Source organism: Thunnus thynnus, chromosome 4 (genome assembly GCF_963924715.1).
Source record: "Thunnus thynnus chromosome 4, fThuThy2.1, whole genome shotgun sequence".
NCBI classification, from domain to species: domain Eukaryota; kingdom Metazoa; phylum Chordata; class Actinopteri; order Scombriformes; family Scombridae; genus Thunnus; species Thunnus thynnus.
In genome coordinates, this window is record NC_089520.1 from 3571806 (window position 1) to 3586535 (window position 14730).

The window sequence follows — 14730 nt, forward strand, 5'->3', positions numbered from 1 at the left end:
ATCTGTAACTCCTCCTGTCTTTATCCGCCTTTATCTGAAAATTCATAATCTCATGATAAATCTGTCTCTCTGTACACTCGGCCACCACTTTTTACCGCCTGTGTCTGCGAAATAGAAATGTCCTCTTAGATCTTATTCCAATGGTCTCCGTTTAAATGAGCGGGGAAACACCAGCTCTGTCATTATGTTGTTCACCAAGATGCACACACATGTCGGGAATAATGAAAATATTCTCCACAAAAAGAATAATAAAACATTATAAACAATACTTAATGTCAAGAGCATTTTCGCAGCAGTGTTGGAAATTGTCACTTCTAAGGTGGTAGTATGATGTTCACCCACCTTATCAGCAATAACATAGTTAATTTGTTTATATCATATTCATTTTAAAATTAAGACAAAAAAGTCTTTTGCTGTTTGTATCCTGACTGGCTGTAACTGGGACAGGTTAAGACATATTTTGTGACAGACGTTTTTTTTCCATCCTTAAAATACTGCAACTGGCTTTTAAAGTTAGTGGATAACGATCTCTATCTCCGCACGTCGCTTCTTCCTCTAGTTTGCTTCTCTCTCACCCCCCATGGTTCTGGTTTTTGGGGGAAGTGAGTTTCGGTTGTGTCTAAGCAAAGACCTGTCATCTAGTTTATATGCACAAAGACGGTGGCTTATCCTTTGAACCGGGAGAGTACGTTTTTTTTAAAAAAAAGTTTGAAAGAGAATGAAAATCATAAAGTTTTAATTTGTGGTTCATGTGTCAGAGAAGGTAAAACTTTCTGTGTTTCTTCCAGCGTGTGGAGTTCTGGTTTAGATGTGGGCTGCAGCTCCTAGCTGGCAGTCAGCCAGTGGGCGTATGCGTGTGAGTGTTTGTGTGTCTCGAGGGTCTTAAACACAGCAGCATTGTAGAGGAGAGTTCCGTCGTTGTTATGGTTACGCTCGGTTTCCGAGGACACCCTGGCAAGACTGGTTCTGCTATCGCCATAACAACGGTCCAACTTCTCAGCTTCCATCCAGAGGAGAGAGGAGGATCGCAAACAACTTTGATCACTGCCTCACACTGACAACACAAACATCGTGGCTGTAACCTGCTAAAGTGATGATAAACATGTTAAATGGGACAAATTACTCCACCAGTAAACTGTAATATAAAGTTAGCCAACTACATCAGTTCATCTTTTATTAAATACATTTGTCACTTATTATTGATTTTCCCAGACTCAGCTAGCATTGAGAAAACACTTAAAGATAGAATCAATGGATATTAACTCTGTGTATAATTGTTTTCACATAATTAATCCATTAATATAGTGTCTGTAGTGGAAAAGCTCAGGTGGCCAACGGTAAATATCGTTATTATGCACTTTGTCAACTTTATTTCTCTGAGAAAAGTTGACTAAGAATCATCCATCGAGTTCAGCAAACCCTTGTCACTCAGTTGATTTAGCGCTGTAACACTGTCGGTGTCATAATGGCAGCAGAACCCAGATAGCTTCTTTTTTATTCTGTACATTCTTGTTTCTTGTCAAAACCTGGTGCCTACATTACCCATAATGCAACTCAACCACTGACCGTTCTGTCAGAGATTAGGTTGTTATGCTAGTAGTGGCTAATGTAGCCTGAAGCAGAGATGAGGAGCTACAGACGTCTGGTAACCTCACTTCTCTCTACAATAACTCTACACCCTGCAGACTTTTTACACTTTTTAAACTTTTCTTATACTGGTCAACAGCTCTGATTTAACTTTAAGTGAACTGTGTTGTAAATTAAAACTTAGATTTTGACTGTACTTCCTTTATTTTTTAGATTGTGATATAGTTCACAGAGAACAATGTGAAGAGACAAAGCAGAAGAAGGGCTAAGTGTTTAACTCACTGTAACGTGCTTGTGTATGACTGTGACACAGACAATAAATCTTCCTCTTCCTCCTCTTCCTCCTCCTTCTGTCTCTCCTGACATTCACTTTCTCTCTCTTGCTCTCTTTACCCCCCCCCCCCCACTCGTTCTCTCCTGTGATCAGAATAGAAAGGAGTCATCAGCTGTTCCAGACATTCTCTGAGCACCATAGTTTCCTGAAATGCAACGCCAGCCTGTCTGTCTCTATATTTATTGATTAGTGCTTAAAAAAAGCTCTGCTAGTTCAATAGTTCTGCAGGCCTGCAGATGATCCAAACTATGTTCAAAAGTTACACTTTTCACAGTGTTAACAAATTCCTTCTCTCAAGTTTATTGATCATAGCTGAAGACAGGATTGCATTCAGAGTAGTTTACCAGACCTGAGATCAACATACACAAGATCAGAAAAATGTTTCTCACATGACGTAGTACCAGCAATATACATTTAAATTATAAGTCTCTATTACAAATTTAAATTGAATCGTATTCTTCCAAGACATAATATGGGAACAGATTATTTAAAAGTGGGAACCAGTTGGAGAACCAGTTTGTCATGGTGACTTTAAAGGTGATGATGATATTTCTATAGAAGCTACGGGTGGTTCTCCATTTGTTTTTGTGATCGAAAAACTATTTTTTACAGACATTCTCCTTGAATTTTCTCAAACAGTTGGTCCATGTTGGTCCATGAAAGAAGGAAGATAAAAAGACAACAACTCAAACAGAAGAGGTGTCTTTAAAATGGCTAAACATCACCACCTCCAGCTTAGAGGGAAAGAAAACAATCATTCCAAATCTCAAGACAAACGTTACTTTAATAGTTTTCTATTTAATTCATAAAATATCCCTTTTGGAGCGACGGCCCATGACCCTCTGCCTACTGTACTTTACATTTTGCTTCACTGCCCACCATGTATTCCCAGGCTCTCTCTGCAGTGACTCATGCTCAACGGTGTCCAGCTTAAAGCCAGGGCTACGTTTTAATGAGCCTGGACCCCATGGTGAGAAGAAAAACAACATTGGGGCAGCAGGGTGAATAAAGTTTACACACCCCTTCATTTATTCTGTGTTTGTATTTATTCCTGTGTTGCAGAAGGAAGATTGTCTGTTTGTTTTGTCTTTTTTTTTGGACTGTGTGTGTTTCGCCCTGAGCCTCACTGCCTCTCTCTCTCTCTCTCTCTCTCTCTCTCTCTCTCTCTCTCTCTCTCTCTCTCTCTCTCTCTCTCTCTCTCTCTCTCTCTCTCTCTCTCTCTGCATGGGGAGAGGAGACAAATGGTGGGTGACACTGCAGGCTGGGGGGCTACATGCCATGGCCCAATTATCTGTCTGTTTTCCCTCATTTCTTAACCTCTTTTTCACCCTCTCTCTCTCTCTCTCTCACTCTAATTTCTTCCAAATTTATCTCTCTAAATTCTTTCCTCCTATCTGTATTTCCTCTCTCTCTCATTCTCCGTGAACCTCTCTTTCTCTCTCACATCTCTCATCTAAATCTGTATTTTTTTCCCCCTGTACTAAACCCCCCCCCCATGCATCTATCTCTCACTTAGTCTAATGAATATTTCACATAGAAATGCTATTTATAGACGTGACATCGTTCCTCCGCTCCATCCATCCGCTCCTTTTTCTCATCCGCACGTTTCGTTCAGTCGTTATCAGATGGAGGTTGAGTTTCACGTCACTTTCAATTATCCTCAATCGGTGGAATAAAGTTGTTTTTTCTTCCCGTCACTCATGCAAGCTTCGCTCTAATTTGTTTCATCGTAGATCAACTTTTATTAACGTTTTTGTCACAGAGGAGATACGATCGCTGATGTGATTTGATGGAAGTGATTTAAACACAGAGCTTTTCATGTGTTATTCTACTATAAAGCTGCTTATTCCCAAGGAGTGTTGGCTTATTTTCCTTCACTATGCATTATAAACAGTTTCTATATGTGTGTCGGTCAGATATGGCAGTAAAGACACCTGCCCACTCATTTATTCTACTGCCAAATATTTCAGCTTTTAAATTGCTCACTTTCCATATAAACCAGCAAGAAATCATGCAAATTAGATCTAATTCTACCAGCTGGGAGAGAGGGTTTCTTTGGCTTTACTGATGTAAAGTACACAGTCTGTCTCTGAGTCCTGACCCAGAACTTCAGAAAAAGTGTAATTAATAGTATAAATGGTGTAATAAAAAGACACATACGGGAGCAGACCAAGAATTGCCATATATATATATATATATATATATATATATATATATATATATATATATATATATAAAGGTGTGCCAATGTAACTGAGTTTTTTCCCGCTTTAATACTGTAGCTCAGCCTGTCACCAGTCATATATTATTAGACAGTTTATGCCTTTTCTTTGCTTAACTGACATCTCATTGATTTACATTTGTTTGAATGAGATTTATGAATGAGACTCTTTGTATGAAGAGCTTTCCCTCTCTGTGACAGCATGAGGACGAGCTATAAGCAGTCAGTCTGTGTGACGCTGTAAACCTCCCAGGCTCTAAACTCTTTACACGCCCCCCCCCCGCCCCCCCCCCCTCTTTAACGCCCCCCTCTCTTTAACCCATTAAAGCTCTTTCACCCCACTGCCTGCTCACTCAGTCACACAAACTGGATGGCAGTATCGAATGCATGCTTGACCATGCTCCACTGTGTGTGTGTGTGTGTGTGTGTGTGTGTGTGTGTGTGCGCGTGTGTGCATGTGTGTGTGCGTGCATGTGTGTGTTAATGCTGAACAAACAGACAAACAGACTGACAAAATTGGACCTTGGAGACATCGCTGATGAAATCAAAAGAAACAGCCTCATATTTCAGTGTTTTCATGGAAACTAAAGATAAATATTGGCTTTGAGTTCGGGGGTAAAATGTGCAGCAGCACTGCAGAGGTTTTTAAGCTTTAACACACACTTTTTAAATTGGATTATTACAATAATAGAGACCATTTTAAGAGTGCTGGGACCTGCCCTACAGGGTCTAAAAACATCCTGTTATGCATCTGAAATGCATCCATGATATGATATATACCTACTGATGCTCTGCAGGTCCAGCTCACACATACTAGACATAATATATTATTGATGGCTTTCATCAGCCGTTACTTCATAAATATGAGTGATTACATCTTCAACATGTGACTGTTTTTCCGATAAAGTCTTCATCCTGGCTAATAATGTAGAATGAGTGGGAATTATAAAGCCAGCAGGTGGGAGTCTTCTCATTTTAGGAGGGAAGTACTTGATGGTGTTGCCACTTAATTTCATCAGATGGCCCCCTCCTCAAATCTCACTGTCTGCTTTTTATTGTTGTGTCAGATTAAAACACTGTGTTTGCTGGATTTATTAAGGTTTCTTATAATATTTTTGTTGTCTGTGTGTCTTTTTTGTTTTTTTCTATGTAACTGTGATATGTATATTTGCTGTATAGTGTTATCGTAGGAATTTGTCCATGTATACGTGTATTTACATACTATATTCTGTACATGCATGTCTGAATATGCATGTGTGGAAGGGTGTGTATGCTTTTGTATGCATTTGTTTGTGTGTGTGTGTGTCCTGATGGCTTCCATGCAGGCAGCATCCCATTGAATTACTATAATGGGCTGGTAATGGGCCTCACTGAGTGGCTGAGGGTGTGGAAAGCCAGAGGTCAATGTGATGCTCTGGAGTCTGAAGGTTTGACAGTCTGTGGGTCAGATGGGTTTACAGAAGCATCAAGGCTGACAGTAAAAAGCTTGATCTGAAATAGCTGTTGCACTGAGTGGACCGGGACTCTGGGAAACAGGATATGTCGGTATAAACGGACCGCTGAATGTCTGAAGGAGACATCGTTTGGTGTCAGCAGGTGCGGTGGAGAGAAAGAACAGCCTGCACTGCCACAGTTAAATCTGTACTATGACTCACTGAACACTGATTTAGATAAATGTCTAAATGTTTTCTTTTAATGCTTCTGCTTCTTTTTCGGTGCACGTTTCATCTAAACAATACAGCTTATGTTTTAGACCTGGTGCATGTGAAGATATATTTTGCTCTCTAGCACAAAATAACAAGAAAAGATGGAGAAAAGATTCCCCAGATTAAATTACTCACTTAAAACCAAAGATGATGGAATTAATGATCTTACATTGTTTGTATCTTTTGACCTCCTGCTTTGATCTGATCTCTATAATAATTTTAAAATTAGTTCCTACATGGATGACAGCACTATTATTCCAAAGGCTGAGAGGGATTATTTGAAAAGTCACAGATGTTTCTCGCACTGACATATATGACTCTATCATGACCTGTGGGCTAATTGACTGGGATTATGTCATGCTCAAACTGGGCATGAGGTCATTTCCACATCAGTAAAACCTGCAACAAGAGCTAAATGTGTCATGTGAGATATTATAATAATGTAGTGAATCAGTGCCGCTGTCCAGTAAAAGTGATCGACAGCATCATCATTCTCTATATCCACCAAAGTTGAGGAGTATTTCAGTGCCAAGCGGCAACAGTTGGAGTTATGGCAGCGCCGCGCATGTGAAGGAGAGTGTGAACGAGCGCGTAGGAGAGCAGCCTGCAAGACGGGGTCAGAATTAACATCAATTAACATAAATTATACACCTCCCATTTCAATGTTTTATCGCCGTGTTCTTCCTTCTTCACGTCACGCGTTAATTCACCCTCACTCACTCCATCTTAATACCTCTCTCTCTCTCTCTCTGTCCTCTGATCCTCGCTGTTATTTTCTCTCAGTCATCTTCTCTCTCTCTCTCTCTCTCTCTCTCTCTCTGTCACCCTGTCACTCTTCCCTTCACACCCACCTCCCATCATCCCTCCCTCCCTGCTTCCAATCTAATTCCAGTTGATGGACTAATGGACATTTCTATTGACCTGATTAGGCTCTGCTGTCTGGCAGCAACGGTGTGTGTGTGTGTGTGTGTGTGAGAGAGTGAGCATGTTTTTGTGTGTTATGTGTAGTTCATATGTTGCGGGTGTGGTTATGGTTCTCAGTTGTGTTTATGCATCTTATCACTGACAGATGACCACACACATCATGTCTTTCCCACCGTGTGATCTGTCCCCTCCTCAACATTTTAAAACCTTCTGGCAAGGTAACGTCATATTTTGTTAATAAGACACTGTCATATATTGCCTGTCACAGGATTTACAGATATTAGTGGGCTGCTACTAGATCCTGAAGGAGTGGACGCTTGTGTTTTTCACTTTAACTCAACTGAAGTTGCAGATGGCGTCAGTGTTTCTCCAGGTTGGCACTTCTCTGTTCAGGAGCGGCTGAGACTGACACTAAAACGAGAATAACTGGTCCACCTAAAGTGAGCCTGGTCAGGTTAGGCTAACCCACTGTTGCTAACTTCGGAGCTAACCTCCTTCACTTCTACAGCAGTTGGGGAAACAACAGATGATTAACTGACTCACTGCAGCCTGTACTGTACATTTACTGCCAGATTGACAAATCACTGCTAACCTTTTCCTCTGCTCCGCTCACATTCACCCTTGCTCAACCACACACTCACTACACACATTACTCACACACTACTCTTATAACAAGACCTTTGACGGGGGGATTTGATGCACTAGACTCCAAACTATTCCATGATAACATAGGCTGTTATTCCGCTCACACAGTGTGCGAGTGAAATTCATTAGAAGCCCACTGATATTAATGATTGTGTGAAATTTCAGCAGCAGCGCTCATAATTCTGAAGTGGTGCACCGACACTGCAGAATGAATATAGGAACACTGGGACGGAGGGAAGCAAAATATCTAAAATAACTAAAACTGAACTATTAGTTTAGGTTGATACTGTGTGGGATATAACTCTATTGAATAAAATTATCTTTGTTTTGGTCTGTGTGGCTATGATGTAAACATTGAAAGGGAAAAATTAAGCTTTCATTGGGTGACCAAATATTTAAAGTTCCCACATATGTAGTGATGTTATCTGACTTTCTCTTCAGTCAGATACTGAGTTCCCAGCAGTACCAGAGCTGCTGACCTCCAGCTGACCTCCAGCCTCCCTTTGGGTTTCAGCAAATAATAGTTTTTCACCTCAGGCATTACAACAGTATCACATAATTAAACAATAAATTAATTACTCAAATTAATTAGAAAAATACATTTAGTCTTTGAGTAAATGAAAGCACCAGAACATAGTCTGAATGTCTTGTGGATGCTGAACTCAGGATGTGAGCAGCTGCAGTGATGACAGACAGGTTGCTTTATTAGTGTTTCACAAACTAAGATCTTCACATCTTTTTATAGTTCAAAGTTCATTCGGCAGCTGTCCTCAGCCTACATATGTGGTTGCATTAGCTTTAGATCATAGTCCTGATGCCATCCGGCACCATCACATCGTATTTTCCACTCCGTAGTCTGCAGTGCAGCGTGAGTGCATTTGTGGTCTTATATGTGATATAGTACAACTGACAACTGTCAAAACAGCAGGTCGTGCAGAGTTCACAGCATCTGAGCAGCGAGCTGCTAGAAGTCCATTTGGCATCATCACTGGTACTATAAATAAAACTAAAGTGCTGCAGGTGGTTGTGATCAAGAAGAAGTAACAGATATGTGACCACGTCTGAAATTTCTTGCATGTTGCATTTAAGATCTAACTTTGAAACTAAAGTTATGTTTGATGCACAGGAGGCAGAAAGACAAAAACAACTCACAGAAGAACAAACCTGAAATATTATTGTCTAGTCGTTATGATATCGTGTTAGCAAACAGTTGCATGCTTACACATACAGCAGACACAGAACATGACAACAGAACATATATATTCTATCCTATATTTCTTTTTATCTTGAGTTTGGGGTCATGCAACCCCCTGAATATCTTTGTCTTTTGTTTCTAGCCAACCATTCATACACTTCAATACTATAAATTCATGTTGTCTGAGCCTGTTTGCTCTATATGGGGGGTTGATGAAAGCAGTGAGACTCAACCTTACAGTCTTTGCAGCAGGAAACCAAAGCGATGAATTTAAAGAGGCTAAAAGAAAGTAAAAGCTCCTTAAAGCTGCAGAGTTTGGTGTTAACTGGTGCTACCAGTGACCTCTTTAACATTACACCAAGTCATTTGGTTCAATGATAAAACTGATCAGTTCATGCTGAGTTAAATGGAAAAACACATCACTATATTACAACAAGTCAGCCTGTCAAGTGTCTCTCAAGCTGCAGTCCCCTGTGTGAGAGTGCCTGGAGGCTGGATGTGAAGTGCTGTGATCATCAGACATCATTAGATAAGAAACAAGCACAAATCAGCTTTGCATGTTATCACGTTGTTGCTAATTGATTCAACACACGAACATGGCCTCCTCTTGGACTGAAAGTCACTCAACACTTGGCAACAGTGTTGAAATGAATTTTCACTTATCATCCAAATAGTTGTATCTCTAACCTATACAATGTTGGTTGAAATGATAAATTGGCGACTAAACACTGAAACTCTGAGTTTATCTAATGGAATCGTGGGAGGATTTTTTACACATAAGTATTGTGTAACTTTATATGTAATTCACTTGCAGTTATAATTGTTTCTCCTCCACTCTGTTTGTGGATAGAAATGTTAGTTGCTCAGTCACTGTGCACGTTGATGTTAACACCTGTTTGCTTTGTTTACTGAGGCGTTCTGACAGACAGTAGAGCTTGGAGAGCCAATAGAGATGTCTGACATGTTAAAGAGACGTTCTGTCTCTATTCTCATGTTAATTGGCCCCGTGCCGATTGTCTCATTAAGAACTTCAAAGCAGATTCTCTGTAAGACTGTTTGTCTACAAACACTCTGCTTGTCCCGGGCCTGAAGAACACAAACACAACACACTGAGAGAAGGAAGACAGAAATAAACCTGCCATCAGATTGTCTTTTCACAGTTTTATCTTTTTGTATAAATCTTGAAATGAATGTGAAGGCCTTGCTGTAGCCTGCTCTGTATTCAGGACATTACCTGAGATTATCCAACATTATGCTCTATCTCATGTGGAAGAGTGAAGACACCTCATTCATTCTGTCGTGGTTTTACACTTATTCACACACAGCCACTGCCTTTAGACATGGATGTACTTCTTTCTCTGTCTTAAGTCACGCAGATACATGGACACACAGCGCTCTATTTTACACATGTGAATAGTAACCTTTGTGAGGCTTGCGTGACAAGTGTAAAGTGTGTACAACCTATATGTGTTCATTCAGTTGACAGGAGATTCTCTCTGTATCTGCCGCCTCGCTGCAGGCTGCAGGCTGCATTTGTCCCAGCTCTACTGTTTATCCTACCCTGCTCTGTGTGCTGTGAGAGATATATATACACACAACTACACAACTACACACTAAAACACGCTAAGAAAACTCAACATTATAAGAAACAAGCACACACATATATATATGTATATATATATAAAAAAGCAATATATGCAGAGACTATCTTTTATTCTTATGCAAAAACAAACTAACATTATAACCGCAATGAAGGAAGGATTCACTGCAGTTAGTTTTAGTCACTAAACTGAAAACTGAGTGTGTATCTTTGTAAAGTTCATTTTCTGTAAAATCTAAAAGAAACTATTGATGGATAAAAAAAACACCTGACAGGAACGTCTGTCGTTGGCTAATCCAGAGAATTAATTAATGAAATACTCATCAAATCAAGTTATGTCATCATATTGATGCAAAGTTGGTATGAAAATACAATATTGTTATATAAATGCTAATAAGCAGCATTGAAGAACTTGTACTTGTGTGTAATTGTGTGCGAGCAGCACTGACAGCAGTTCAGAGCAGATGGATGATGGATTGCAGAGATGACTCAATCGTCTCTGTAACTTCTTAAGTGGGATTAGAGTTTATATCTCGATTTTTTAGTTTGTCTTTTGGAAGATTGTAATAATAAAAACATACAGACAGAAGGAGAGAGAGAGAGAGGAGCGGACGTCCAAAGTTTAGAGGGAAAACTGTGTAGTTCAACTGTATTTGAATCAAGGGAGACGTTTTCTACAATTGTTTCAGACCCACTGACCTTCATAGGACGTTAAGTCATATATATACACATATATGAACATCCAACACAGCTGCAAAGTTTCCATCTGACAGCAACAATATGCACCTTTTACTCTCGTAACTATGACAGCAACAAAAGCACTGCAGTTATGTTGGAAGTTAGATCCAAAGATAAAACATTACAAGTTCATGGAAGTGGTAATATTTTATGCTGCGGGCGCCTCATTACTCTCCTCTCACTGTAAAACTATATAGACAGATGCTTGTGACTCATGTCTTTACGGGCCGAGTAGACATACGTTAAACACTCGTTCAGATCCATCAAAGAGGAAAAAAACAAACACGCATTTAATCATCTCAGATATGACTTATTGAACCAGCGTTAGAAAACGATTCAGTCTTTCAGGCTCACTGAGTTCTCTGAAGAGCCTTGAATGTATTTTAACTCCTACAGTAAAGGAATAGTATGTTTTTGCTCAGTATAGTTTGACCAGGTGACCTCTGTCCACTTTAGTAGGCCTGAAGCAGAGTCATAATGAAACACGACACCATCTGCTGTGGTTGGAGATGCTGACAGTGCTGTTTGAGAAGCTATGACTGGATTGTCAGGTCGCTTCTGGTCAACATAAAGCAGAGGCCAAAATAATGGATAAACAATGAGGATTTAAATGCAGGGACTTCCTGTAAGTGTGGTGCCAGTCAGACTTCCATCAGCCCAAAGTGGACACAAAATATTTCACTTCATATTGATTTTAGAGTTAGGTTAGATGGACATCACTCCGACATTAGGCTCTCCATAAGCGTAATGACTCTGAGGGCAGGTGGAAGTGGCCTCAGAGCTCATTAAAGGACGATATAAAACAGGAGCATAAAAAAGAAACCGTACATCATTTATGCCCAGGCTCTCGCTTTTAAAGCCTTGGCCTTTTCTTTTGAAGAGTAATGTTTCCTGGATGAATGATGAGTCGCTGATGCAAAGTGTTAGCTGACTCAACTGTGACCGCTAAGCTCGCTGCTCGCAATCAATGAGATGTGTAACCCGACACCCATCCGTTCCCCCTAAGAAGAAGCACGGCGTGGCTTGCGGGAAGAAGGACGAATGAAAGGTGACATCACCGAGCCGTGCTGACCAAGCCCCTTTTTTTTTTCTGGGGATGACACAGCTCGAAGGGAAGACGGCAGACTATTAAATCCCTAATATGCGACAATCTGCCGCGTGTAGATGAAAGGTTTAACGTCTGAGTAGCGAAGAAGCAAATTGAGAAGGACGGCAGAGGAAAGTAGAACAGTCAGACTCACACAGCAGACAAAGATGAATGAACACACACATACTCACAGAGGAGGAGCACTTATTTAAATAGTGTCAACTTTAAAAATTGATTCAGTCTGTTTCTGCTTTCACTGTATTTCACTTTAAGACCAGGAAGGAATAACAGGAAAACGACTTATTAATCATTCATCCACAGTAAAAATACACAATCCCAAGTGGGACTCCAACAGAAATGAAATCTCTAATTGAGGATAAATTTATGCCATTTTTTTGTTCAAGAGGTATGACAGGATGTATGAGTGGAAGAAGCTTCAAACAGACAAAATCACCAGTTTAATGTGATTATTTTCCTCTTTCTTGCATTATTATTTTTGGCCAAGTTGTAAATACAACATTGTCACCTCATAAAGTTGATACAGTGATACAGTTGACATCCAGCAGACATGGAGAAGCATTAGCAGTCATCTCTAATGCTCTCATTTGGTCTCCACAAACTCCTGAGGGAAATATCTGGACCTTTAGCTGCTAAACGCTCCACTCTGTTCACCAGCTACTCGCTAACTTTGTCTATCTGCTGTTTGGTGTTGGGCAGGTAGAATACAGGTGATTAGTCAAAGCTTTAACACTGAAAACAGCTGCCTGTCACTGCTGGAAGACAGAGCAGAGCAGTGAGAGTGAAACAAAGAGGTAAAGTTTCAGGCCATAAAAAACAAAACTATGTTAAAACACTCAATAGAACTGATTGGACGACAGAGTCGGTGATAGTCACTACTATTACTTATGCATTGTCATTTGTTATAAATATAAATATAGTGATGAGTTGCAGTGTGAGAGTTTGCTAACAGATGAACAAACACAAAGAGCTGAGTAGAGTAGAAGCCCCCAAACAACTGGAGACAAAGACAGGTGGTGCACAGTGTGAAACGTGTACCACCTGTGTTCATGTGTGTGTGTGTGTGTGTGTGAACGGTGATCTGTCCCAGTGCACCCTGGGAGGTCTAAACCTGCTGAATCAGGAGAGTGACGATAGACACGCAGAGTGAAAAAAAGAAGACAGCACAGATGTATGATGGTTGAAGTTTTTTAGACTTTTTTTCATATATTCATTGTAAGTTGAGACGATGAATCATGAAACCTGCATAAAGACCTGAACTGTATAAGCTGCTGTGATGATATGAATCAGTATCATATTTAAACTCTAAATCATGCAGATCACATCATTTTCAGGTCAAACACAGAAACACAAACTGTCCATTCACGTCTTGTACGACAGGTTTGATAATTTCGTACGAGAAAATTGGTGAACGCCACAAATATTCTTAAATCTCTTGTATGTTTCACTTAAGAATGAATCTGAGTGACTGTTGCATGAAGCCCACTGAGTAATTTACTGTTTAGTAACAAACGTAACACACAGTACATGATACCAACCCATCTGCACTCAGAGCTGAGGGATCTATTGGCGAACTGGCACAGTGGAGCCACTGCATCGCGCCAGGCCAAGATGTCAGGCCGGCCTTGGCACCTGGGGAAGCCCTACACACACACACACACACACACACACACTCACGCTGTAACACTCACACATTGAATTGGATGGCAGATGAAGGTTGGCAGTGCCAGCAGCTCTCTTCGCTCTGCCAGCGGCGCCCGCAGTGCAGAGCGGGTGTTTTCCCGTGGCAGCGTTTCTCCACTCTGACCCGCAGCTATGCTCATTAATGTGTTAATTGACGTGCACCATCGCAGACACGCCGCCAAGAGGAGATGGCCTCAGACAGTTGGTTAATAACTTTAAAACTTAAGTGTTGGACTGAAGTCAATGGGGACGAGGCTTCCTTCACTAAAGAACTGTATTTTAAGTCAGAGCAGCTTCCTGTTTCTTGACAGTAGACTCAGCAAATTAATCTTGCCAGAAAACAAATACATTTTTCATCAAAAGGTCTTATGCTAATTAATCAGTGTTTACCAGAAAACAGAAACTTGGCTTTTTATCTCAGAAATACAGTTCAGATCCAGAAGATTAAAAATGAAATGAAATCAAATTGAAAAAATAAGAAGAAAATAAAGGTTGAAAGGTGGTTTAAAATAATTTCCCTCTTGTATATTTAACAAGTTTCCTCACAGCAACATGTACGCTCCTAAAATATTTAGTAATGAATAGATTTTAAGAGTAATGGGACAGGCACACTACTCTACTAGTCATGGTAACAGTCAATGATTGTCTCTCTAGAGACACAGCGCTACTAAGATTAGACACACACACACACACACATCCTCTAAAAGCAGCAGTAGTGCAGAGTGCTGTCGGGTGATTAGTGTGTTTTAAGCCTATATAATGGAAGCTTAGCCCAGTGCTCCACTTTCAGGGCAGGAACAGCAAGCCTGGCCATCTGGACGCTAGTACACTTTAATGCTGGTACACAGAAGGCTACGAGGCCACACTACTGAACAAACAGCCTGCTTCTATAGAGCAGAGAAGCCAAGAAAACAATGTGACACTCAGGAACACGTTGGTGCTTCTGGAGCTCACGATGAGTATGAAAAAAATAAACAGGAAGAGGAAGAGCA

The 14730-nt window shown here is 40.4% G+C and overlaps 1 protein-coding gene across 13 annotated transcripts in view; it reads left to right on the forward strand.

The window, feature by feature from the left end:
• LOC137180918 (dedicator of cytokinesis protein 3-like) overlaps window positions 1-14730 on the forward strand; it is a 213562-nt gene that overhangs the window by 11870 nt on the left and 186962 nt on the right. For 11 of the 13 annotated variants that reach the window (XM_067586217.1, XM_067586223.1, XM_067586211.1 and 8 more), the window contains exon 3: window positions 6918-6990. The exons of the other annotated variants lie outside the window; for them this stretch is intronic. In XM_067586217.1, the coding sequence (XP_067442318.1) occupies window positions 6918-6990 (73 nt within the window). The remainder of the gene's footprint in view (window positions 1-6917; window positions 6991-14730) is intronic. 13 annotated transcript variants of the gene reach the window in all.